Here is a 27,621-nt window from a genome sequence, read left to right as displayed (position 1 = left end):
ATGGAAAAGTAAGAGAATATCTCTCCTCCAAAGGAACATGAGATATACAGCATTTTGATTCAGAAAGTATAAGGGCTCCATTTTTACAAAGACAGACTGAAATAGGTCACCAAATGTACCTGAATAGGAAAAAAAATGTTTTTCCCTTGAAAAAAATTAGCTTTTTGAAATGTTGGACACTGACCTAGTACCAGGCCTTCTCTGTACACACAGGGTCAGCTTACAGTTTTGAATTGCATACGGCTCACAAACAGTATCACAGGTAGCCCACCAACACTACCAGCCAAGCATCCAAAGTAGGGAAGCTGAAGAGTGGTCTGAACAGGCATGGGAGAAAGGGCTGCTGACACCCAGCTGTGAGCTCTTCTCACACAGTACCTTTTTCTCAAACAAACAATTATCTTTTCAATTTCATTAATAATCTGATAGGCAGATGTGCAAGAACTGGACAATGCATTTAAAAGGGTGCTTTACTCTAAGACCAACAGGTTAATCGATTTCCATGTACAAAAGGCATTCTAGAAATAATCCTTGAACTAGCCAAGTGAAATGAACTGCTATCCTTGGTAAGATGAAGTATGCAATAGCAGAATCCCTCCTCATCTGTGGTAGGAGTTGAACCTAGATGATCGTTAAGGTTCTTCCCAATCCAAACTATTTTGTGATTCTGTAACTAAATTATTAAGCATATGGACAAATACGGTTCACTGGGAAAGAGAACTGCACTGGAAAAAAGCACCTTTCAGTAACCTCATTATCAATGTCCTTAAAGAGCTGCAACAAGTGGATAGAGGGCATCCAGTGAACATAATACATTTAAAAGCTTTAGGCAAGGATTCATATAAAAGAATAAATCAAAAGAACCAGGTTAGCAGAGAGCTGGGAAGAACATCCTTTTACAAACTGAAAGGTAGAAATTAGTTCTGGAGTCCTTTGGGGATCAGTGTTGGTACCAATTCTTTAATCAATGAAAAAGACACTCACTAATATACTCCTCTCCAAGTGTGCAGATGACACTAAACTCTTTTGGGTAGCCTGAAGTCACAGTGGCACTAAGGAATCCAAAGAGGATTCTCAGAACACACCAATGGGCAAATAAGTACATAAGGTGTAAAAACAAATAACCTAAATGATGCCTACACAACACTGTATTCAATAAAAACCTTGGAGGCATTTCTGACAGTCTTCTGTATTCATCTATTCATTGAGCACTGAAAGCCAGAACAGACAACAAAGTACTGGGTCTCAACCAGGAAGAACACTGATTACAGGACAAAGCACATGATTTTGTCACTATGTGTAAATTTCAGTATTCTAGAGATGCAGGTACACTGTGTGGAGTTTTGTACATCTCAAGGAGGACACAAGTAAGAGAAGAGGAAGCACAGAGAAAAACAGCCATTTAAAAGACAAAACAGCTGCCTTTTGAGGAAAGACTGAAGAGAATGCAGTCTTCAATATGAAGAGAAGTTGGAGGAGAACAAATATGACTGTTTACAAAAATAAAGACAATGGAAGAGGAAAACGCAGAATTTGCTTGTCAAATTCAAAGCCAACAGAACTGGGAGGAACCAAGAGAAACAAATATGAAATGATCTCAGATGTGAGTTTCATTGTTGCTATTTTAGGGAGAGTGTGTGTGCTTTTCAACAAGTCACTGAATTTCTGCAACCTGTGCCACAAAGTTGTGAACATAGACAGTACCAATGGGTTTGGACAAAATCACTTAGTCCACAACTCAACAATTGAGGAAACTAACATCCCAAACATGATGATTTCAGATGAAAAGAAACAGTACAGACTTGAGCAAGCTGCCACTTCACCTTCCTCAGAAAGGTGCTCAGATTAAGGGAAGAGTGAAGAAGAGTTTCTGCAAACTATCATGACAAAGTTGATTGGTTAAACTTTTTTACTAGCTAAACCATTTTACTAGCAACTCCTTTATAAAAGCTTTATGAAGGTACAAAGCACAAGCACAGGAATTCTGGAAGAAATAAAGGTCAGGAACATATAAAGCAAAGGAAGTTTGCTTAGAGTCCTACTTCGCAGAATTACAGAATAGTCTGAGTTGGAAGGGACTCAGAAGGATCAAGTGCAGCTCTTAAGTGAGTGGCCCATACAGGGACTGAACCATGACCTTGGTGTTATTAGCACCCTGCTCCAAACAGCTTACATGCAAATAAAAGTCTACACTCATAAAAAAACAAATTACACAGACGGCTTGAAAAGTCTCCTATCACAGACACTTTGTGTAAGATACACAATCAGTTCTACACAATTAATTTAAGGAGCACCTTGTTTTGATCTTGGAGTTGGATTCCATTCAGGTACATTTTTCACTATTGCTTCGACAGCCTGGCCAGCCGCAATGCGAGTATCCCAATTCGTACTTCTTAAATACACTAACACCTTTAAGGAGAGATTAATAGGTAAATAAGTATTTGCCTAAAACGGACTTCCAAAAAAATCAATCAGATGTTATGCTCTAATAAAGCACAATTACTTTAATGCAATGAATTAATACCACACTGAAAATAAACAAAAAAACCCAAAAAAACCAACAAGAAATGCCAGCGGTCTTTTCTATATTGCTCACTGCTTAGCAGAACACTTGCCAGAGCCAGACCTTAAGACTTTGTAAGATATATTTAGTCCAATCAGTTAAACTGAAGCTTGATTTCCTCCAGGTACTGAACAAGGCTTGAGACACATTTTTTTTTTTGGTTGGTTGGTTTGCTGCTGGCTTTTTTTTCTGCAAGGAAGCACTCAAAATTGATTAACAGACCTTAAAACCCTGAAGTCATTTAACCCAAGAAGAGATAAAACATGGGTCACTTGAAGCAATATATGCTCTTCTAAACTCATTTATCACTATGTCACACATCTGGAAAAACTATTTCTTTCTCTGAAAGCAGTTTGATATTCACGATTCCTTGTCCACTCTGTTGATAGCATCAATTGTGGTGAGAGCACCTGGTTCAATGAAACAGAACTGAGGTCACTGACCCATCACCTATCAGATGCAGACTATTTTTGGTGGCTTTACTAGACTTGGTCAGATTGAAGTCTCAAACTAATGGAAAACTTCCCAATTTCCAGCCCTTTTTAAGACATACAACCTCTGACATTTTTAATGTTTTATCACACAAGTAATAAGCTTTAAAGGCAAGAGCAGAAATCTTTATAAGGTAGTAGAGCTTCTCTTTACAGAAGAAGGTCTCAACTTACAGCAAATGCTGAATATCAATACTGAATGCTAAGTGAAACCTCACTTCTGTAATCATTTCAGAAGCTGACAGAACAGCACCTTTAACAGAAGCAACCCCGATTTTTTTCATTCTCTTGCTTCTGAAAAACAAAAGACTACAATGCATTTTCTCCTTCCCATAGAAGCACACTGCTTTAAACTAGTTTTATTCTCACCATTGAAGCACTAGGCAAAAAAAACATGCTTACTTTAGATAAGAGATTATTCAGCTCATGAGGATGCAGTTTCACTACTTCCCCAAGTTGTTGTGCAGCTGCTTTTCTTGTTACTGGTGTTGTACCGGTGTCCAGTAAAATAAAGAGACGATCAAGCCTAAATATGATTGACAAAAACCGAAAAGTTATGCTATTCATAGTTCACTAGCCCATTTCTATTAATATCCCCCACATTTTTCAGTTTATGTAACTCAAAGAGAAGAGATGTTTGCTGAAGACTGTTGGTTGGCAGGGTGAACAATGTACTTATTTTCTAATAGTACACATAGCTGTTCTAAAAGCACATTTAATTTGGTAAGAAAAGAAAAAGAGTAATTGTAAGAAATGCTAGTTTAAAAAAATTATTCATTCCTGTCTTTGTTCTGTGATAGAACATTTTCATTCTTGAAACAAACATGTTCTAAGTGATCAAATTTTATTTGGTAGAAAATGCAGAGGGCTCAGCTGCTCCTATTGTGCATTATAACTTCTATTGACAACACAGCTTGTTATGTCTAACACCAAACTCTGCTTCTCCAGGATGACAAATTTTTACTTTTCACATCTTCTCCCCCAGCTACCTGGAATACATAAAACCAAACCTCTTGATGCATTTACAGCTTGGAAATCATCTGATGCTTCTGCACTTCTCACAAAATACAGGGATTTAACCAGCAGATCTGTTTCCACAGTAACTGCATTTAGTGAGAGACTCCAATCATCTATATGTAGAACAATTCATTTCTTTCTTGTTTAGTTACTGAATGACAAATAAAGTCTGTCTTCACATATATACTCACATAACTATCTAGATACTGAAATGTATGACTGAAGTTACAGGTGTTCATTATTCCCCCCCACTATCAGAGGGTTGATCAGAGCTGTTTAATGAGTGCCAGGTTTATGCATTAGTTATCAGGCAGTATGAAATTATTACTGATTATGAATCTAGAACCTGTTCACACAGTGCAATCAAAATTGTTCCTTCCAGCTTAATCATAAAAATACTCCTCCAAGAACTGCAACAATACAAAATAGGGCTTTACACAGCAGTGAAGCTCACCTAGACCAGCCTAGCAGAATAAAGATATCAGTATCCTGAACAACCTGTCTTCATAAACACACATCCTTGGTTTGAGCACACACAGGAAAGGACAAATGCCTTGTTAGTCTGTTGCTACTAATTACATTTCACATAAATTACCTTTGACATTAGTTACAATAATTTAAAAATAAAAGAAAAAAAACTACCAAAACTTCTTTGCAACATCACTGGATTTTGTATTTTCTTTGGCATGCTTAAACTGCACTTAATCCTGAGTACACCTCCATGTGTCACAAGACAATAGGAATTGCAGTGCAGGGCCAAGGCAATACCAAAACCCAGATACTCTCAAAGTTGGAGGTATCAGATTAATTATTCATTAGACTTGAAAAAATTCTAGCTCAAAGTACTTAAAATAATTTTAACTTTTTAGACACAATTCTGCCATCTGCCATCCTAGAAATAATTCTCTTCCTACTATTAAAATAGGGGAGCTTATTTAAAGTCACAAAAATTGGACCCCAGATGTAACTAATCCAGCAGTTTTGTCTGACTCAACAGTCAAAGAAAAAAAAGCTTTACAGAGCCAACACTTCAGAATCCCTGATAATTGAACAGTCAGGAGAAACATACCAGATACCTCATTAGTTGCCAGTATTTTTTCTCCAGCACTTTTGACAGTAACAACCCAAGCTGATTCGCAGCAGCCACCATTATTCAATACAAAACACAGTGGCTTTCAGAAGAACCAGTTTGCTCCAACTTGCCTGTTCTCTCCCCTTTCAATCTTCAGGTCTCTGTGATACTTCAGTGTTCCATATCCAAGTTTGCCATCTAGTACCACATGCTCCTTTAACTATTATCTTTTTTCATCTCAAAGTCAAGCACAATGCGTAACTTCGACCACTTCCTCAGCTAGAACTCTTCATGAGTCAAAACAGGAGGAAACCACTAAGTCAGCTTACCCTCAAAAACTCAACTTGAATTCCAGACTTAATTACAACACTACACCTTCACTCCTAAAACCCACAACTTTCTGAAGCTGTGTTACCTACAAAATAATGCTTGTTTGGGTTTTTTTTTTTAACCTACAGTGTGCTTGGTTTGGAATTCGTTATTTTAAGTTGTAATATGCTTAATTTACACACAACTGCAAACCAACCAAAAAAAAATTAAATTAAAAAAAAATAAAAGGTCTTTCACTTGTGTGACACTACAGGAAGGTTTCAGCTTTCAATTCCAGCAAAATACATGGAAACAGGATTAGCAAATACAGCCAACAACATCTAACAGTAGTCCTGGTCACACTAATAATTCTCTTTCCCTCCCACAGGAGGATGCAAAATTCACGAACTGATAATATTTTCAAGCTATTATAACTTTCAAATTAAGTGTTGGTGTTGCTGCAGAGTATGGCAGAGCCTGAATTCTGCATGAGTTGGAAGGGTAGCACTGAAAAAGTTTTCTATGATCAGCAGTGCTAGTTGGTTTCTTTTTTAATTTAAAGCTTTCAGTCTGAGTTTCATTAAGAAACTGAAAAAAACCCACTAAAAACTCCTAACAAATTAGTTTTGAGTACCTTCAGTTTAAAAAGAAGATTCCTAAGTTCTGACAAGGTTTTCATTTTAAGAACAAACTAGCAGTCTCTAAACAAGTTAGTAAAGCCAAAGAACTAAGTTTTCTAGTAGCATGTGGTCCTCTGCTTCTCATGCTATAAAGTGCTGTAGGCAGGGCACCACGTGCCTCACACCATTCCCAGAACTGTGAAACACTGTGGTAGAGTGAGATGCTCTACAATGCAGATACCATTTTAATTATTTGACTAAATATTTCAACTCTGTCAAAAAAATTGTTCTAAGCCTATAGAAGACACAAGCAAACAACAGAAACAGAAGGAATACTTTGGGAAAGAAAAACATTAAAACAAAAATATTTATAAATTATTATGAAAAATAATTCTAAGTTATGAAAATTTAAATACCAATGCATACTAAAAATTAAACATATTTCTAAAACTACTTCTTCTGCAGTTAACTGCTGCAATCAGAACTTAAAAATACAAAGTTCTTCACTTTTAACTCAAACAAGGGTTTAGAGCCTTCTGTCATCATCCAATCCCATGCCACCTACATCTCATCAACAGCAACCATACACGACTTTGACATGAGCTCAGCATAAAGCACTACCTTGCTCAAAGAGGTAAATAATTTATTCCTCTCACTTTAGAAAGTCAAAATTTTTCTAGTCCCTGTTGAAGTATATCAGAAAGACACAACTGAGTGCAACAATTCAAAGTTCTTATGATCAGCACTCCGCTCAATTTTTTTTCTTCTAAGAAACACCTTTTACACTGACACAGCATCCATTAGAAATGTTTCTGACACATACATCAATGCAGGTGCTTAAGAACAGGCATCCAGTAGCATTTGAGATGCTTCACTTACACAAGAGCCACCACAACTAAGTGGTGGCACTCTCCAGGTACCATGGTGATTCCATCTTCTGGTCACCAGTTTTGCACATTCAGCATTAAACCAAATTAGACACAACCCTCACCCTGGCACAGGAGGAAAAGGCTGTAACAAATGATCTGTTATGTTCTTCTTGATAACCTGCAGCTCTTTGCTGCTGCCCACAAGCAGAGGGCTGATCTCCATTTGAAGGGACAGTTGTGTCTATACTATTGAAAGGGAAGCTTATGGTACTCCTGTGGAAACAGGATGATGAAAACCCTTCAGCTCCAGAGGCATTCAAAAGCTAGCAGCTGGATAATAATGTCAAGATACAGGTGTAAGTAACAGTCTCTTCAAAATGTTGGCAAAAGAACACATGTGCAGCTGCACTGTACAAAGATCCCAACAGTCCCAGTGCAAGTGTTCCAACTGGACTGGGTCCCCAGAGGACTTCAGATGATGAAACTTCCAATTTGTTGCTTTCAATGAGGGGAGGCTTAAAAGGGGCAGTGAACTGATCGCTGCTGCCCATGAAATGACCTGTTGGGACTTACATCTCTGTGCCCCAGCATGTTAAATTATCCTGAGAGCAATCTCTAATAATAAAGGCCATCTGGTATGAACACCATGTAACTACCTTAGCATACTTTCCAACCCATTAGAATTGTGTGACTGCACAAAAAATCCTTAGTGGCACAGTCCCTAGAACAGTAATGTCAAGCTCTGCCTAGAGCTCTTTGAAAAGCTGCTGGCTAGCACCTATCAGAAGGCAAGGGAATCCTCTTAGGAGTTGATATTTTCAACATCCAGAAAACTTTCTTCGAGGCACTATTTCCTAATACAGAAATAGCCCAGACACCTTGAAAACATTCCTAAACTGAACTTCAGACTTGTCAAGGGTGAAATTCAACCTAAGTTCTAATGGAGTCTGAGCTTTTCTTGTTGACCTGACAGTCCTCTGCTGTCACTTCATCATTTGGTCAAATCCCAGCTTGGTCAGCTCTAAACACTCACTCACATGAACGATTAAGTAATCAAATAAGCAACTTTCAAATATACAATCAGCCAGTAAGAGAAAAAAAACACTCAACAGAATTCAGAACAAAACCCACAAGTGCAATGATACACAGAGAAAGGATTATGATTTTACTTCTCCTAGGTGTGTAAACAGTTATGAAGGTGGGACTGTGAACAAGGAAGTAATCTAGTTTCCTACATGGCAGCTGAAGGAACATCTGGAACGAAACAATAGCTCCATAACCACACCAGGTCACACTATTATACACTGCATAAGAAAGCCAACCAAATGCTAAAATTAGTATAATTAATTCCATATGGATTGCATATTTCATGCATGATCTTCAACTTAATGCTGTACAAGCTTTACTTGTAAACTACTACATATGTATCTACAACTAACAATGCACCCCAAAATGTGACCAATTACATTACAAAACCTGTGAGAGAGGACTGCAAGTTGAAGCAGCTGTCAGGACAGACTAAGACAAGATATTTATCAGTAAGTTACAAAGCAAGCACCTCAGTGACTATTCAAATTCCATCCACTGGGGCAGGTTAGCATTCTTATCAGCATGCAATCCTAAATTCCATTTTCCACTTCAGTCCATTAGAAAGGTGTGTCTGAGAGCTCTATCTCATTCCGGCGGCAGTGCACATGCTAGCTCCGATTCCCCTCCTTCCCATAACTCCATCAGCCCTCCCACCAAGAGCAGCACAGAAGACAGTTCACTGTTCTGGTCTCCAAGTTAATCTCCACCAACAAGGGAAGAGTTACATTATTCTACCCCCCTTTTTGAGCCTGAACTCCCATAAGCACATTGGTTATACAGCATCTACTCTAATGCTTTGGGCATAGGCCCTTAAGTAGCAGTTAACACATACTTGCTCAGGTTTATGCAAGAGTAGCCATGAAATAATAGCTTCCACGGAAGCTAAAATCTGAATTCCTTACAGAAGAAGTCTGTGATAATCTCAAAAAAGTATTTCTGAAAGGTATACAGTGCACATAAGAGATTTTTGATACAGTATTCAATTTGAAATGTTACATAAGTAGTGATGCCATCCAGTGCAGCCACTTGTTCTTGGGAAGTCACAGCCCTACACTTCAAAAGCTGAGAGCAATATATGAGGCCTGTTTAGTTCACAGGAACTTTAGTCTCACAGCCTTTTGACAATATTTATTTTAAAATAAAAGCTACGTTCCTAATCTACATAATGCCAGTCATACACAAATTCAAGTAAAAAAACCCACTGAAAACTCTAGAAAACAGTATTAATCTTACACAGATCAAATCAAGAACTGGTTTCAAGAGCAGCAAAGTATGCTCTTTATATTTCTGTTACGAACTGTCTTGAACATAGCCTGAAGAGGTTGTCTTTAAGGTATTTCTGGGAGAATTTAAAGGATATACCAACTAAAATAAAAATGTTGAATGTACCTTATCCGCTTCTAATTTTGTTACATTTTAAAAGTACATTGTTTCTCCTTCATGCAATGACACTTAAAAACAGGAGAAAAGGCATTAACACCTTGGTGTTAGACTAACACATGAGGTGCCTTTGAGCACATTAAAGAAACTGGAAAAAAGTTTCACTAGATCCTGAAGGACTATCATCATTTTATTACCTACTGAAATTCTACCATCCTGAGTAATCTAGGAGTTGTCATCCTCTTGGTAGTATTACTTTTCCTTCTGAAGTATCTCAAAAGATCACCAGCGAACCGCTGCAATTGTTCACTTCGATCATGCACTTTGTAGGAATGAAGCTGAACCAAAACTTTTCACTTCCTTTTTTCCTTCTCAGTTCCACTATCAAAAACATTAGGATTTTTAAATTAGCTATGCAAACATTATACTACCTTATCTATACTTCTAAGATTGGTGACAGAAGCTAAGGCCTACCAAATCACAGAAGGAATATCACCCTTCCCACCCACTTATCCCTCCTTCTGGAGGATGGCCTTCATTAATCTCTTCAGCATAAAACCACCAAAGAGATGAACATACACAATATGCACAAAAGTGCAAATATTCTGCAACATCTTTTGGTATGAGGTATCTACTGTTCTGCTTTACATGTGTTTTCTAGAGCATCAACACAGGAAATGTTTTATAGAAGGTGGTCTTCAACCCATGTAACATAAAATGCAGCATTAAATATCAGACTTTTTTGTCAGTATGTTACAACTACTTACAATTACTTTTAAGATGACCTTACAAACAGCAAAGTTGCAAATTCTCAATCTAATCTGGAGGTATTTCAAAGCATTCCCTGTGTTTGTTTGGAGCTCCCTGAACAGATTAGGGTTTTGAGAAAGGTTTTCAATGAGCCAAAGAGCAGAAACTAAAATTTCCTGGGAAAACAGCCACCCAATAATTTATTATTTTGAAAATGTAAAACTACTCCAGCCTCACTTTCAAAAAAAAGATATTTTTAAAAGAAATGATCCAATACAGAGCTACTCCTAATGCAATTATTGTTAATATTAATGCTTGGTATGCACTCCACAAGGACTGTGGGCTTTGGAGAGATTAATTTGAGTCAGCGCTTCCTCACTCTCCAAACTTGTACAGGTAAGAAGCATTCAACAAAGAAATATTATGGTACTCCATAAAAAAAAAAATAACTGTAACTATCTAGAAAAGTGGAATTGGAACAGAAGTTGGACGAACTAAACCTTTACAAAAAATAATTATGTGGCTATATACACAAGTGCACAAACAATTATTTATATTATGTCTGAAAGGAAAGGACCTCTGAAATTCAGTGTTCTGAAGTAAAAAGTGAAGAAGAATATCTTTATTTACATAAACAGCACTGACACTGTATCACTGCTCCTATGGTCCAGCAGCAGAAAGCAAACTCCATTTATCAGGCACTGCTGTCTAACTTCAAAGGGACATAGACAGGCTTTATAAAAACAAGCATAAAGCCAAATTTACACATTATCACTTCCTACAATTACAGAAACATTAGTGTTCACCAGGAATAGTCAAGATGTTACAGCACTCCAAAATATGTATTATTTTACCTAAGCTACATGTGAAGCTGAAACAACTCTGTACTAAGTCACCAGTATTACAGCACCTTTACTGAAGTTAACACACCAACTTTTAATGCTTCACATTGAATCTTACAATGAGCCATAATATCTAGCTTTCCTTTCAGTTCTCAAAAGTCATTAACTAAATCTCTGTACTGCTGCTTTCCACTAAAGCAACCTTAGTAACTGAAATGGAAACCAGCCCTTGGAGCAGACAGCTTCAGCATACAGCTGAAAAGCTCTATCTTGACATTCCAGTTAGCCCCCATATCACATGCACATTAGCAAAGTTGGTTAAGCAGACTGACCAGACCTAGTGTAATTAGACAACTCTTCTACTCTATATGATGATTTATTTTAATGTACACAGTAATCTGGTTACAGCAATCCTCACTACTTCCACGTTCTTTGGGGGACGAGAAAAAGCCATAACAAACATATAACATACAACAAGTTGATTTTAAAAAAAAGAGTAGAATAAAACAAAGGGATACTTAGTAGAAACTACAAATCTTAAAATAAAACACCTGCTACTAGAAGTCTTAAAAGGCCCACTGCCGCCAATAATTTTGATGAAGAATGGATTTCCATTACAAATGGGCACACCTTTACTTTGCTACATAAAATTGTAAACTTATTCACACATAATTACTAAAACAGAATTTACTTTTGAGATAGAACTTTGGAAGTCGAGATACTACCAACATGTGACTTGGAGCTAATCTATCACAAGCTTAATTTGGATTTATGGTTTCCTTTCAATTATCCTGTTAGGAAGCTTAACCCGCCCATTTCACACAAACACACACCAAAAAAAAAAAAAAAAAAAAAAAAAAAAAAAAAAAGGCAGGAATTCGTGCTCAGCATTTTTTATAAAACAGCTCAGTTAAGACACACCTCTGTATCTGTGAATGCTTTAAACGCTGGCACACCCCAGAGCACATGTGTGCAAGCAGATACTGCCCAACATTTTGAGGCAGAGCCAGAATACACTGATATCTTTTCTCCATGAAAGCCTGTTTTATTTTACTTTACAACTGAGGGCTCTGAAATGCAAAAACGGTTTCTCGACAGTTTTTTGGGACTCAGTATCGTAATTTCCTACTCCTCAGCAGCTTAACCACCCTAGTAAAGCCCGGCTAACAAAACGAAGGTGTCGAATTCAGAAGGAAGCCCGAGACGCCCCAGGCAGAGCCCCTGCGGCCCGAGGAAGGGAGGGGGCACGGCAGTCACCCCAGGCGCCAGTGCACGCAGCGACCCGCAGACCCCAGCGGGGCGGCCGCGCCGAGGTCTCCGCAAGCTCCCGACGCAAAAGGAGATGGAAAGCGGGCACCCCTCCTTCCCCCCCCCCCCCCCCCCTCCGCACCCAGGCCACACGGAGAGCCGGGAGCGCTGGGTCGCCACTGTCGGCCCTACTTCCCCCATTCTTCCCAGCTCCCACCGACCTGGAGACGGCCATGGCCGCCCGGAGCCGGGCCTGGGTGACGGCGGACGGCGGGACGGGGGGGCCGGGGCGCTGCCCCGGCGGAGGGCGCTGGGCCTCGCTCGGGCCTGGGGCGCCGCACCCGGCCTCGGCCCCGCCGGCGATCCGCGGGCAGCGGCTGAGCGCGGCAGAGGCCGGCGGCGGTCGGAGTGTCGCTACTCCAGGCGGGGCGGCGGCGGCGTGGGCGGGAGCGGCGAAGGACCCTCGGAGCGCGGGTTAAAGCCTCGATTCCCCCATCACCGGGGCGAAGCCCAATGCCTGGTTTTATATGAGCAGCCATCTTGTATTTATTCCCTTCCTCCATGAGAGCCGGTTCCTGATTGGCAAGAGCGCCCAGTCGCAGCCAATGGCGGGAGCGCTTCTAAAAGCAAGGAGGGTGGGAGCGCGCAGCGCCCGCACTGAGCAGGATCGGCCATGGAGCCCGCCGGGCTGGCTGGGGGGCGCCGGCCTCTGATGGGGCGTTACATCTGCAGGGTGATGAGGGGGGCGAACTCAAAGGAGAGCACCCCAATCCTGCACCCCGAGGGGAGAAGAGGGACACGAGAGCGCGGAGTAAACACTTCTCCTTCCATTTTCACTGGGTAGTGGCCCTTCTGCTCCGCCAGCACGGCGGGAGAGGGCGATCGGTATTCGCCGAACCAACGCCGCACTCCCCCTCCTGCCGCGGTCCGCCGCCCGTCGGCCATGCCCGGTGCAGCGGCGCGAAGCTGCGACCCGTGGGACTACAACTCCCGGCATGCCCCGCGCTGTCGCTGGGCCCAGTGGGGCCGCCCCGCCGTCCTTGCGGGCGAGCTCAGCAGTGGAGCGGTCGCAGTGAGGGGTGGTTGTAACACTCGGGGTGGTACCGCACACGGGTTATGGCACATGAGAGTGGAAGTACGGAACGTTTTATAATCATCGCCGGGCAGGGACGGGGCGGCTGGTCCGGCCCGGTCACGGCGCCTCGGTGAGGGGCAACGTTCTTTCCCGCTCTCTGCCGTCGCCCCGGCTGGGACAGCGGTTCGTCCTCGCGGCCCGGCGGGCCCCGGGCGGTGGTGACAGATCCCTGGAATCCAACCCGGCAGTGCCTCTTGTTCCGGGCAGGCACACCAGGCTCCCAAGTGCCCGCTATCAGCTTCCATCAGATCCAGATTAAGATCCAGATGAATCATTGAAATTAATGGTCCCAGACTGGTACATAAAGTTAGTTGACGTATGTAACCTTTCATGTGATAAATTGGAAACAAAATAATAGAGCTTTCTGTCCTGTGATGGCATAAACTTGGGTAAATGCATGAGTTTGCATATGGCTGTATGATAAAGTTTTCCTCTGAAGCCCATTGTGGTGTGTTTTATACCCAGCCCTTCTAGAGGGATTTCTCCTCGCCCCAGCCTTTCTGGTTGGTCTCCCTTTCCCCGGAGAGTTCACTCTTTGTGTATGGGCTCACCCATTCCATTTCCATGAGCACAAATTCCAAACAAACATTCTAATGCTGTCTGCATTATCACTGTCTTTTGACAGTTCTATAAAGACACTGGGATATAATGCTTCAATCTGTCCTCATCCACGCAGGTCCAGCCTATACTTCAGCCTTTCATAAAGTATGCCTGGGATACTGCTTTCCTGCCTGTCTCCTCTCCCGTCCTTTTGTGGGAGCGCTGTGGCAACTGGAAACTGGCATTAGGGTGGCCCCAAACACTGGCAGTGAGTCAGCCTGAGGCCTCTGAGCAGTGTGGTCAGAGCAAACCACAGACCTGTTTTTCAGTGGTAGACATGGATTTTGTCCCAGTGCTGCACTCAACAACCCAGGTAATGCCTTTTGCCTGTCATGGCTCTGATGCAGTAACTACCCTTAAATACCTCAATATACCTTCTGTGGCTGAATACACGCAAAGACTACAGTGGGTTTTTGCTGGAGGCCAAGAGCCTCTTACCAGAGTACTCCAAAAACTCCCCACACTTTCCATTCTGCCATCCCATGCCCTCGTGTTGCAGGAGCACCTGCGTGGGTGCCTGACCATGATCCCAGGTACATACATACCTGCTCCTGTCCCCTGTGTGTGTGATTTAGCTGTGTATGGGGAGGGTAGGGAGCAGCAAGGAGCAGATTGAGGGTGGAGATATTTTTCTTGTATGTTTGATGCCGTTAACATGGATGTATAGCAAACATCCCTGATGGTATTTCCGTGTTTGTTTAGCCAGGAATCAGCAGCCATCCTGTCCTGCTGTGGGCATTATTGAAATAATTCTCAGGTGATATTTCCAATTCTAACATCCTATTTCCTCTTAGGTTCCTTAAAAACAGTTTTAATAGCAGCCAAGGCAGAGGGCACATCAAACATGCAATAAAATGAGTTTTGAACAGCCCCTACCTGATAAAAATAAGCGCAGAGAAAATATTGGTGGTGGGTCATACGCTCTGAGTACTTGCTGAAATTATGATAAACTGCACTTCCAGCAAAACAATCTGCAAAAGACAGAAAGAATGATGTGTTATAGCAGGCATTCTGGACTCAAACACAATTCAATCAAGTATCCTACCATATATATTTGTATTTGGATGTGACATTTATGTAAAGCACGTCATTACTTAATTATTCACTAGTATCTTCTGCTCAGTCTTTTCCCTACACCCTGTGAAAACTAATTCTTCTTTATCCATGAATCTGCTTAGCGGCTCTGTAAGTCACACCAATTTTGTTTGTATATTTATTTTTTACCTATTTTTCAAGGCGAACCCATACATTTTCATCCTTCTTTTAAAAGAATCCCCCCTGTTGTGTGCCAGTATACTCTCTCCAACATACTCCTAAATTAAATAAAACTCAGTAATTTCATTCCTTTGGTATGTTTTAATCAGTATTTCCTGCATTCATCTCAACTGTATTTTTTTTTGCTTTCTTCCTCCTGACAACTGTTTTCACCTGTGAACTCTTGTTGCTCGGGCTGCAGATTCACAGCAACAGCAGCTCGGGTACGTGCCCTGTTGGCTGCCAGAGTCCAAGCAAAAGTTGGTGCAGCCTCCAAGTGCTCCAGCTGTGCAAATAGCAGATGACAGAGGCACCGTTTTTCAGGTGGAATCCTTCCTGATTAGGCCTGACATAACATAATCATTTAAATATTCTGGGCTTTTAGAAGACCAACTTCCAGTTAATTTTTTGTGTCCTAAAGGTTAGTAGATTTGAATTGCTCAGGATCACACCAGCCTTTCTCTAGTGGTAGGTATAATATTTGCTGCCTTCTAGTCTGATAAAAAAAAATATTATTTTCACAATACCTTGCACATATTTTAGTGTCTATGTTATTTGATTTCCAAATTCTCTTGGAAATCTTGTATGAAGACAAGCTAGCCTTAGAAGCTTGCCCCTGCTTATCAGTTTGCTTAGACAGCTTCTCTGCTGTTGTCTTAATCACTAACAATTTTTTGATAATCTGTGAAAAAATTTCTCTGAGATACAATTATGCAGTATGAACTTATGCAGGTAAACTGTGCAGGTTCTTTGCAACATGTATTTCTTAATAACGCTTTCTGTTCTGAGGTCTGCAAACTAGCTAGATATCTTGCAGACTACTTCTAGCATTTCAACTTTAAAATTCTTGTTTGTTTTTATATATTTAACTGTTTCTTTTTCAGTAATTATTTAATCTTCCTTGGTTTTATTTGACTTTTTATCTCTGTAGGTTAGGCCCCCATTACTAGTGTTGTTAAAATCAGAGTTCTGATTGCTGAATGATTTTTTTTCTTAAGTAATTTCTTGTTTCTTGCTAACAAATACTCTCTTGCTATTCTGCTTCATTTTTATTTAAAGGTGTATTTATTTTTTCACTAGTTTCCATGCCAACTCTCCTGGCTTTTAATTGTCTTATTTTTTAATCCATGGAGGTTTTTTAGCAGCTGCACAACCTTCTCGAAAGCCTCTTAATAAAAAGTCAACTTGTTCATGGCCTTCCTTTTAAGTTCTTCACAATAAGTGCTGGTGGCTGGAGGCTGGATGCTGACTGATAGTTCTCATAGTTTAAAACACCTCAGAAATACCTATGAAGTGCAGGATTCTGAGAGATAAATCAGGGCAAAGCATTGCCACCCATAACATTCAGTAGCAGCATTTCTGAAAAATGTTTGATGGCTGCTTCAATTTCTCAACATCAAACAGGATTGCAATAACCACTAGGTAGTGAAAATCACCAACATCTGAAATAGTCCCAATGTCACCAGAGCTGTGTAATTATCTCATTAGATTTCATTACCTCTGATCATATTTAACATTGTCAATTTGAGACAATTTTCCTGAATGAGAGGCTCGTGATATGACAAATAGAGAGGGATTGTGATTATCTTGTGATTTTCTGCTCTCAGGGATTTTATCTCATGAGATGGCACAGACTTGTTCAGAAGTGTTGCTTCTTGTCCATCTCCATTTTAAACAGATCTTCTGTACAACTGATCAACCTTGTTTTACAAGGTTGTACAACCACCTTGCTTTTGTTAGCCATGGACTCTAATTTCTCCAGCTTTCAGTTCCATGATCCTGAACTTCCCGTTTTCTAACTCAGCTCTGCTTTCCATCCTTTTTTCTAACACATGAAGACATAAATTACTGAAATCCTTTGGAAGCTTTTTATGTATCAAAACTGTAAGTTTCTTAGTTTTGTCTAGCAGTTATCCATGCTATCTTAAGTTAAATAAGTATTTCATCATTTGGGTAGTTTATTGTTCCTGTGGCATGTTTTTTAGGAAATGGTATTATCTATTTCATACAGTTTGTCTTCTTTTCCAAACAAACTGTTAGGTTTACATTTAAAGCCTCCCTATATTGACCTCTCTGTGCATGGAACTACACCACTTTCAATGTCAAGAAAGGAACTAAAGTAAATTTACATTCAGTAAATAAACTTAGTACTGAAGTATTAAGGGATTAACAGTAATAACTTCCATGGAGAATTGCGTCTTTATACCTGCTCTCTCACTGACATTTAGGATAGCAGGAGATCTCCATTTATACACAGAAATACATATATATGTATATATATGTTTATAATGCACATATACCTAGATTTATACATAGATATACACACATATGTAAAAATGAATTGAATATTTCATATCCAGAAAAAAAAATTGAAGGGGAGAAAAGCTCATGTCAAGTATCTAATTGGGCTTGTTTGGATCAAGGTAATAGACACAAAAGAGCCAGTCAGAGACAAAGAGAAAGGGAAGTAATGAGGTCAAACTCTTCCTATAAGTCTGCAGGTCTTTATACAGCCTGTGGAAAAATGCAACATAAAAATAACATGAGAGAAAAAACTAGAGACCTTTTACTAAGTTTTTCTATTATCTAAAGTTGGGTGGTTTCAAGGGCTTTTAAAAAATTTAATTTCAGTAAGTCTGTTCTTTATTTTTTCATGACCTAATGCAAGAGGGACATTAGTCTGTGGAGTTAAAAAAAAAAAGTGCACATAATTCCAGTGTGCACAAACTGAATACAAAGAGCATAAATAGAAAAGCACCTCTGTCATCAGGGACATAAGGATTCAGAAGCACACTATAATGCTGAATAAACAAGGCCAGAGGTTTCACATCTAGTCCAGCTCTTTCCAAAAGCTGTTGCTTTTCAAAGATAAAAAAGAAAGCTAATCTGTGGCCATCATCACAAATTCTACAGCAGTTAATGAGTTTAAATTAGATTTTAAAACAAGTCTGGTACATGTACCCTTTGGTCTCTATATATTTTAACTCCTATATTTATGTGATAGAAAACAGTAACTGTTTTCCTTCTACTTTAATTTGCAAATATTGTTTCTCAGAATATATTTTAGGCCTATGAAAGATTTCCAACATGTGAATATCAGAATTTACCAGAATTCCTATTGAATATCTACAACATGATGTTGATACCAGCATATGAAGGTCCCATTTTTCACCTGAAGTGTGCAGACAAGGATCAATCAGCTCTAGCATTTGGATATACCAATTCATACTTTTTTGTTAAAATTTATTTTGTGCATATCAAAGATGGACTGAGATTAACAGATACTAACAATAATGTGAATTCTGTTTTCTTCTCCTAAAAGAGTTAATTTTGTTTTTCTTTGGTAGTATAACTCTGAAAATAAAAACTTCTTTCTGTTTATGTTAGAAGAGGCCCTTTGAGAACTACATGGAGAACATCCTCATCTGTAACAATTTTATCAGGTTTATCTGTGTTGAAGGTTCTTTCATCTTCCTTTGTGGAACATTCAGTCCTGAGTGTTCTTCATAAAGGAATAAACGTCTCCTGCTTTGAGTATGTATTGTGTTGACTTGCTTGTTGTACTTCTTAGAGAGTTACTTCAGATTTGTTACACTTTAACTAATTTATAACTGTAAATTTTGTGTGATAGGTACAGTAATAGCAACATTATAGTGTGTTTTCATGCTGTCCTGAAAGTGTGAGATAAGACAGGTATGTACCTGTAATAGACAAATTGAATTTTATTCTTGGATTCCTCAAATGATGGGATTCCTGATACCCAGTAAAAACTGAGCTTGTTTTAAATGTGGAATAGGTTTGTGGAGTAGTTTCTTATTTGACTGTCTAAAATTCTCATTGGATTCTACAGGGAATACAGTCAGGATATTATACTACATATAGACTAGATTTAAAGCTTAGAGAGAAACCTTAATTAGTTTTAAGGTCCCACATGACTTTACTCTAGGATTAGAGGTCTGAGTGCTCCTGTATTTTTTTGATAACTGTTATTTACATCAGCTCACACAGAGCCACAGGCACAGCTTAAAAGACCCAACCAGATAAGAAGTGGCCAGGAACTCCTCCAGCATGTGCCCTCTTTTTATACCCAGTAATCTTTCAGCAGCTTTTTACACATGCACCTTTTGCACATTTCTTCCCCCACACTGGTGACTCTCTCCCCCTGACACTTCAATTTTCATTTTCCCCCCTCCTTCATTTTTCTTTTTAAAAATATTTCTTTTCCCGTCTTTCCCCCACAACCCCTGCATTGTCTTCTCATCTCAGGAAGGCAAAGAATCAAGTTGCTTCCTCACCTGGTTCCTTTTTGTCATCTGTTTTTCTGGCTCCCCATGAAAGGAAGAAAGGGAGCGGCTGCTTTGGTAACTGCTGGCCACTGGAACCAGTAAGGCACAGCCTGCTGACAACTGGAGCGAGTAAGAATCAGCCTGGAGAGGAAACAAGCTCTAGTGGTTGGTGACAACATGGAAGCTATTTTTTTTTGTTTGCACACACATCTTAAATAAACTGCTCTTCACAGCAGCCAAGGATTCATATCTCCTTGCTAAACCCCAGATGGGGAATGCCTTCCTTCTTCTCTCAGCACTGAGCAGGTTCTTTGGGTGCCTGCATTTCTGGATGCTTCACATAAGACATTTTGAGAAAGAATTGATCTTCTTTGAGAAGATGCTGCTCAGGTCATTGAACTGCTGGTCCTGGGACACTGGTTGTAGTAGTGCAGCCCAAATTTGAAGGGTAACACATTGTGGATCATTTCTGCACATGCAAAGAGAAAGCCTGCAGCTTGCTAGCAGTTACTTCAGAGGCAAATAAACAGGAAGGATCCAAATTACACTTGTAACTCCTTGTAGGTCGTTTACCTTTTCCCTCAGCTGAGAGCAAAAAACAGTCACATGCAAACCTTTCTAGGCTTTTTAAAGGTAATGTCCTTCACACAGGAAACTAAACACTGTACATTGGAGATTTCTACATATAAATTTAGTTTCATCCTTGTGTTCTGGTTTTCTGTTGGAGCTGACCTCTCCTTTTCCCAAGCCATTCTTGGGAATCAGCCTTCTGCATAGAGCTCACCTGAACTTTCAGTGTTTCCAGGAAGCACCTGAACACTTCCTAACTCAGGATGATCACAGCTCAGGGCAAGCTGGCACAAGGGCTTCACCATCTGATAAAAATCCAATGAAAACATGACTTCAGGACAGCAATAGAAAAAAAGTTTTCTGAGTGTTGAGTTCAACACATATATATTAGAACTGTTTTAACTTCAATAAATAATTTTGTACTTAATCTGGATTTTCTCTATTCTTGTTATTTGCTTCAAAATTTCACACCAAGGGCAGCAGGAAACCAACACTATCTGGCTTTTCATGCTCTGTGATACAACAACAGCTAGTTCTAGGTTTGCTGAGAACATACACAAAAGAAGCCAGCCGAATTTTATGACCTTTTTGTACAACTGTGAAATAGATAAAAGTACTGTGTTTTATTTATGAGTGCTGCTATAACAATATTCCCTTAAAAACCAAGAAACTTTTAATTTAATTTCATTCTTCACCCTGTGAATTTAATTAGCAATTAAATAGTACAGATGTGAATACACAGTGATAAATCAACTGTGGAATTTGAAGTAAATGTCAGCTGGAGTTCACAATGTATTATGTGGGCTTAGTTCTGCCTAATTTCATTAGGAACAATGGGGTGGAAAGCCTTATCCTAAATTATAAACAAACAAACAAATCTATGTCTATTTCCATATAGTCTTCGCAAAACCACTTGTGGAAACATCACGTCTAACAATGGTCCCTGAAGAGAGACATTCAACAGAGGTAGGAAAGTGACAAATATTTTGTCAGGTAACAGGAATTGCACCACCTGGTTGTTTGCATCTGAGCCCTCAAAGGGTCCTGCAGGAACTCACAAGGGCTGGTAAGAACTGCTGCTGATCTTAACTTCTTCTGCCACATTTCTTCTTCACTAAGCTTTCCAGCGCACCAGCTTGTCAGCTCTCCAGTCTGAATTAGCAAAGGATTGACTGTAGGGTCACTGCAATCCTAAATAAAAAACCCTTAACCAAAAATAACAAGGTTGCTGCTCTTTATTCACTTTACGAATACTGCATACACAGTAGAAAAAAAAAGCTCAAACAAATGCTTGTAATATCAGTCTGTAATTCTTGGGTCCCTGCTGGAGAATGCCAGGGTGGATTTTTTTTATTTTTAAAAGGATCTAGCACTATAGTAGCCCATGTTGCAGATCTTTCTTGCTTCCAAATAAACAAGTCTAAAGATTCTCATCTTACAACTCCATTAAAAAAAAAGGCAAGTGAAGGAACTTGCCTTTTCTTAACATTTAGTGTTCAGTTCCACAACCAGTTTATATAGACAGAGCTTAATTCCCGAGACCACATGAATGAAGCTCACCATCAAATTTGATGGCAAATACAATTTAATGGGAAATACAAAGCTGCTGTGAAAATGAGACAACTATTTACTTAGCACAATGAACAAAGCCAAAGTTGTTCTACCAGTTGCACAGGCAATAAAGCATTTGCAGTATGAATTTATATCCATGGAGCCCTTTCACTAGGGAACTGTTTGCATGTGTTACAAAACAACAGGAGTTACAAGATACTCCAATCTAATTCTTATTTAGTTCAGAACCACCAATTCAGAAATCTGGGTTTTATGCTGCCACTAAAAGGCAAAGAAAAACTTTCTGGGTTTTGGCTATGAACACTTTTTTCCCCAGTTTTCTAGTGTATACCTACACCCTCTAGCTCTCTTGCTTGATGCTTTAAAGCTTTGCTTTTAAGGCAATGTCTTAACTGCATGACTTAAGTAGCTTGCATTCAATTGTTTATTTTAATATAATGGTCTACCCTGATCGTATTTCTTTAAGTATTAAAATGGAATAATAATGAAAAATGTAGGTATTTTAATTTACCTAAGTATTACAGTAATACTGTTTTCCACCCTATGATATCTTTATCCATAGTAGGAGCTGTTGGTGCTACTGTGCAGCATAAATTCAGTTTCTGTTTGTTGCACTACTTTGGTGAGAGCCACACACAGTTCAGGAGATTGCTCGATACATGGCTTAAAATGAGCTCACCTGAAGAAGTAAGTCTTCTGTTCTGAGTACTCTGCTCTAAGAAGAAACTAGTAAAAAACAGAACTGTGGAGCAGGACAGATATGGCTGACAAACTATGAGGTGTAAGTACACAGGCACCAGTGCCCTTGGCCAGTCACGACTGCTAAGGTGATACACTTGACCTACCTTCCTTAGGATTTGTTGCTGAGAAACTGGTGGAATTTACCTGCAGTGGGCTATTCTGAAACATAGGTAACCTAAGGAATCGAAAAAAAACCACACAATCAGGATGAGATATTCCAATTACTGATAAGCAAGGCTGACATTTAGAATATCTGAACTCCACCTGCTTACATATTCTTAGCAATCTGGGAAAAATTCTGCTATGAAAAAGAATGCAACTATGTCAGTTCAGTGGATGGTACAGATAATATGGAAGTAAATTGTGATGCTGCAGTGATTGTTAGCAATAATTCAAACTTCTGTTTTCAGATTAAAGGATGAACTGGACATAACTTGGCTTCATTCACTTTTAAGTATTTTCCCTATAATTTCAATGCTAGTCTACCTGATAGTGCAATGTTTTATTTATTATGCATCTGGAAATCACGTATATTTTAAAGAACTGTAAAACAAAAAACAAACACAATCACTCAAAGTTGTTTGTTTTAAGGGGTTGTTTGTTTCAGGGTTGCAATTTCACTAAAAGGAAGGACTGCTTTAATTCCATGTGTTACAGAGACATTGTCTCCAATGACACTTAAAATACAGCCTAATAAAGAACCAAACATCAGTAGAAGCTAATCTTACAATATAGACCTGTTCTTTACTACTGAAATTTTCATTTAACTAATTTGCTTTAAAAAAAAGTTGGTCCACATACAAAACAAAATAGGTAAAAGCAATTCTAAGCAGAGCAAACATTGTCCTTTTTATTCAGTTCCAATTGTAGTGGTCTCCTGGTGGTAAATCATAATGTGATCTCTCTTCCTCTTCAGGTCCACAATCTAGTGGCAGACCATAATTGTAATCAACTGTTACAACTGGCAATCTTTTACTTTGTTCCATGCTTCTGGTAGTTTCACCCTGAAAAGGCTTTCGTTCATAGTCTATTGAGCTATCTTCTTGGTGTAAGGATGAAGATGGGTGCATTGTTTGTGAAGAGTATGGTGCAAATCTGTTTTTTCCTCTATTAAATTCCTCTGAGGGATGCATTCTCCTATTGTCTTCAGGACAATGTGGTCGATTACTGCAAGAACAAATATGAATAGTGAAATTCTTAGAAATAAACCAGTTGATTTACTGTTGATGGCCACCACTAGAAATTAACTGTGTCTAACACTGAAAGAACAATTAAACCCTTATTCTTGTTTTTACCCCAACATTAAAATCCTCTCTATGGATATTGCAAACTTGTTCATATTAATTTTCCAATGCCAGTGATTAAAATTACAGCTTTTTACAGTGAGTAATTATACTAGAGGAAGTTTTGTTTCAAAGTGCTGTTTACAATTAACATTACCTGTTTACTGAGGATATCTTTGATATCTTTACCTAGGGATGTTCTTTTCCCAAGATTGTGTTTTCATTTTTAAGTACAATATGTAACAATAACTCTTTAGTACATAGGCAATAATATACTTAGCAAAATATCTTAATTATTAATTCTTCTGCAATAGAAGACTCGCTCTCCTATAAAATACATATAGAACAATCTAAAAATGTGTAAACTATATATATATATATATATATGTAATACATAGGTTTCAATTCTTTTTGCTCTCAAATACTTTCCTTACTTGGTAAAGTTAAGTGGTGTTTAAAGGCAATTCAAAACAATCTTTAAAATTTTAAAATCTCGTCCCTTACTGAACCATAGATTCACTTATATTGGAAAGGATCTCTAGAAGTACCCAAGAATCACCTCAAACTGTGTCTCATTAGATGAATTTGTACAGGGGGTATGTCCATTCTTAAAGGATGTGAGATGGCAACCCAGTTCAGTGTCTGACCATCCTGCAGAGCAGAAGTCCTTAGCTTGATGCACACAGCACTTAAGAGTTAAAAAAAGCATCAGTGTTTTGCTTTTTTGCTTACTGATACTTGATCTTCATATTATGTAGTTCAGTAGCTTGAACTGTGCTTGTCATGTCAGTGATTACATCAGTGATTCATGCAATAATCACACCCAAAACTCAGTATCAGTGGAGCACAAATTAGTCAAGTTATTTACTCAGTGCTCAGATTCAATGGGTTAAACTGCATTTAAGCAAAAAACTTAACACAGGTTTTGACACTGTGCAGTTAATTTGTATTTTTTAACTGGGAAACAGGGGCAGTAATACTACAAATGTAAGTCAGAAAACAATGTGTGATACCTGATACTTACCTGTAATTTCTGTTCAAGTCATCGTTATCAGACCCATAATCCCTGTGAAGTGATGGAGATGAGGAAAAATGAGGTTCTGGTACATTTTCATGGGAAGAAAAGGACTGACTTCTGCAAATAACCAAAAGAATTGCATGTTAAGAAAACTGCCAACAGTTGTAAGATTTGGAAAAAAAATACACATCAAATGAAATAAAATCTTCTTTTAATAAAGATGACTTAAAATTCTAATAAAAACAATAATAACTAGTAATTTAATACCTCAAAATCATGTGTTTCACTGTAATAACATCATCTGTTTTAGCTGTATAACAGAACAAATTAAATCAAACTTAACTAGGCCAATAAATATTAAATACCTTCTGCAATATTAAAAGTATTTTGAAATATGTCAGAAACCAATAGGTTTACTAGCAAATGATGTATGTATTTGTGAGAATATAATGCAAGTTCTGAAGCAGATTTCTTACAAATTATTAACTCATGGAATAAACAAAGACAAGTCAAACTTCCTTGTAGCATTCCTGTTTATCTGCATTTGGATGAGGGCATAAATAAAATTTCATACCCTCTTCTGTCCAGAGGACTTCTTTTTAAGTGTAAGTTTCTGTATAAAACAAACTGGGACAAGAGTTTTGTTTCAAGATGACTAAACAGTAGAGGAAACAAAAATTTTAAAGAAGCACAACCTTCTAATTAAGGAAACACTGGCTTTTGAAGCTGCAACACATGAGCTTACATCAAGCCCTTCTGTAAGTCAAAACAAAAAAGTTAATAAACTCATCATTTATATATTAAAAGGATGATTGATTTTAAAATATTTTTAAAAATACTTAATTTGAAATTCAAGTTAAAACTGCTGAGGTTTACACTTCTACTCTCTAATTCTCTTCTTACAGCTCAAGGATGCTTTACCTGTCTGAACACCATTCACGTGGCAAGTCACTGTGACCTGGATGATCGTGGAAAGGCCTCGGCCTTTTTCCATGCCCTTTATAATCAAAATCTTTTGATTGAGTCTGTTCCTGTAAGACATCATAAGGCTGAGGGTCATGAAAAGGCCTGCACCTTTGTCCAGGACCTTTATTATCATAATCTTTCAGTTGCATCTCTGTTTTTAAGTCATTGCGAGGCTGGAGATCATTAAAAGGTCTCAACCTCTGCCCACGACCCCTCTTAACAAATTCAAAATCTCCCAATTGCATCTGTGTCTGCAAGTCATCATGTGACTTGTAGTCATGGAAGGATCTTAGTCTTTGGCCAGGACCTCTACTGGCAGAATCCAAATCTTTTAACTGCATTTGAGTCTGAAATTCACCACGAGACTGGGGCTCATGGAACAGTTTTCGCCTCTGGCCACGGCCCCTGCCACTAAAATCAAAATCTTTTGACTGCCTGTCTTCCTGCAAATCATTAGGAGATGGATGGTCAGGAAAAGATCTCTGCCTTTGTTCCTGGCCTCTGTTGAAGTCGAAAGATTGTCTGTCTGCTTGCAAATCATCATGAAACTGGTGTCCATGAAAAGGTCTCAGACTCTGTCCATGTCCCTTGGTACTGAAGTCGAGGTCCTTCAGCTGCGTGTCTTCTTGATAATCATCATAAAACTGGTGATCAGTAAAGGCTCTTTGTCTTTGTTCTGCTCCCCTATTGTAGTCCCAGTTTCTCATCTGCACTGATGTTCTCAATTCATCCTGAGTTTGATGGTCATGAAATGGTCTTCGTCTTTGTCCAGGCCCCTTATTAATGAAGTCAAAATCTCGCAACTGCATTTGTCCTTGCAAATCATTGTAAGAGTGGTCATCATAAATTCTTAATCTTTTCCCAGACCTGTTAGGAAGTAATGAATATCATACTTAAAAGTGCTACAATTCACTAATGAAAACAATTACTTTTTAACCAAGAATTTACGTGAAAGACATTGCAAATATGAAGGTATCAAAATTACTAGTAATCCAAACTGTAAGATTATAAAACCCTCAGTACTAAAGTAGAAGCTGTGACAAACATTCAGTTGTAATTCTACAGCACCTGTTGAACAGACAAAACCAGTGATTCAAAATTAATTAAAAGTAACTGCGGATTATTGCAGAATAATTAAGTAGGACAGGCAAAGTAAAACTGAATTTTTCCACATGAATCAATTACTTACAGACTTCTAACAGCAAACATTCCCTTTCTTACCCTTATCTTGTCACTGTTTTGTCAAATTCTGTAAATGCATTTTACATGAGTAGGCTACATTAACAACATCTCTTTTGGGTATCTATGGTATTTTCAATAAGAAATATTTCTTTTCCCTTGTGTTTTGTTTTGGGTTTTTTTGGTTGGCTGTTTTTTTCTTTTGTTTTCAATTCCATTTTTCAGCCTATTACCCCTGAAAATCTTCATTTGGGAACCGCTCTACAGATCCTTCCATCGCATGTGGTGGTGGGATAATGTCTTCATCTGCATCCCATACATCCATTCCAAGGTTACTAGGAGGGAAAAAAAATCTCACTTAAGCTTCCTTTTTTAAAGAATACTACTGACAGTGGAAAAACCCACTCCCACAATATTCTTTGGTTTTGAATGACAGAAATTTTATGTTAAGTGAAACTTACATTCAACTTAGAAAATATTAATCTTGTAAATTTATTTTTAAAAATCTGACATGAGTCCAACTTAATCCTGCACAGATTATGAAGCAATGACAAGAGCAAAACAAAGGACCTTAAATTCATCTAGAAAGAAACAAATCACTCAGGTATTAATTTTAAAATCAATTTAGTGCTACAAGGCATAATTGGCACAAATACCTTAGGAAGACGTAAAGGGTGGCTGTTCTTAGGAGAAGATGATAAGCATAACAATCTTAAAACATCACAAATATAATGACTATGAACAGAGGGGATGAGAACAATGTTCCA

The 27,621-nt window shown here is 38.7% G+C and overlaps 2 protein-coding genes across 10 annotated transcripts in view; both read right to left on the bottom strand.

Annotated features, from left to right (window-relative positions):
- BTAF1 (B-TFIID TATA-box binding protein associated factor 1) overlaps positions 1-12,737 on the bottom strand; it is a 44,176-nt gene extending 31,439 nt beyond the window's left edge. For both annotated transcript variants that reach the window (XM_062496093.1, XM_062496094.1), the window contains exons 1-3: positions 12,472-12,737; positions 3,457-3,580; positions 2,295-2,409 (exon numbers count right to left, since the gene is read on the bottom strand). In XM_062496093.1, coding sequence (XP_062352077.1) covers positions 2,295-2,409; positions 3,457-3,580; positions 12,472-12,485 — 253 coding nt within the window. In that variant the 5' untranslated portion in view covers positions 12,486-12,737. The remainder of the gene's footprint in view (positions 1-2,294; positions 2,410-3,456; positions 3,581-12,471) is intronic.
- A 2,091-nt stretch (positions 12,738-14,828) lies between these two features.
- Positions 14,829-27,621, bottom strand: part of LOC134045953 (uncharacterized) — a 28,463-nt gene continuing 15,670 nt past the window's right edge. For 7 of the 8 annotated variants that reach the window (XM_062496096.1, XM_062496097.1, XM_062496101.1 and 4 more), the window contains 4 exons: positions 27,088-27,189; positions 25,631-26,542; positions 24,716-24,826; positions 21,603-23,575 (listed from right to left, as the gene is read on the bottom strand). In XM_062496096.1, the coding sequence (XP_062352080.1) occupies positions 23,263-23,575; positions 24,716-24,826; positions 25,631-26,542; positions 27,088-27,189 (1,438 nt within the window). In that variant the 3' untranslated portion in view covers positions 21,603-23,262. Of the gene's footprint in view, positions 14,957-21,602; positions 23,576-24,715; positions 24,827-25,630; positions 26,543-27,087; positions 27,190-27,621 lie in introns of those variants that run through there. The other variant, XR_009933342.1, reaches the window with a different exon arrangement.

Source organism: Cinclus cinclus, chromosome 7, assembly GCF_963662255.1.
Source record: "Cinclus cinclus chromosome 7, bCinCin1.1, whole genome shotgun sequence".
In the NCBI taxonomy this organism is placed as follows: domain Eukaryota; kingdom Metazoa; phylum Chordata; class Aves; order Passeriformes; family Cinclidae; genus Cinclus; species Cinclus cinclus.
This window is presented reverse-complemented; position numbering and strand designations above follow the sequence as displayed.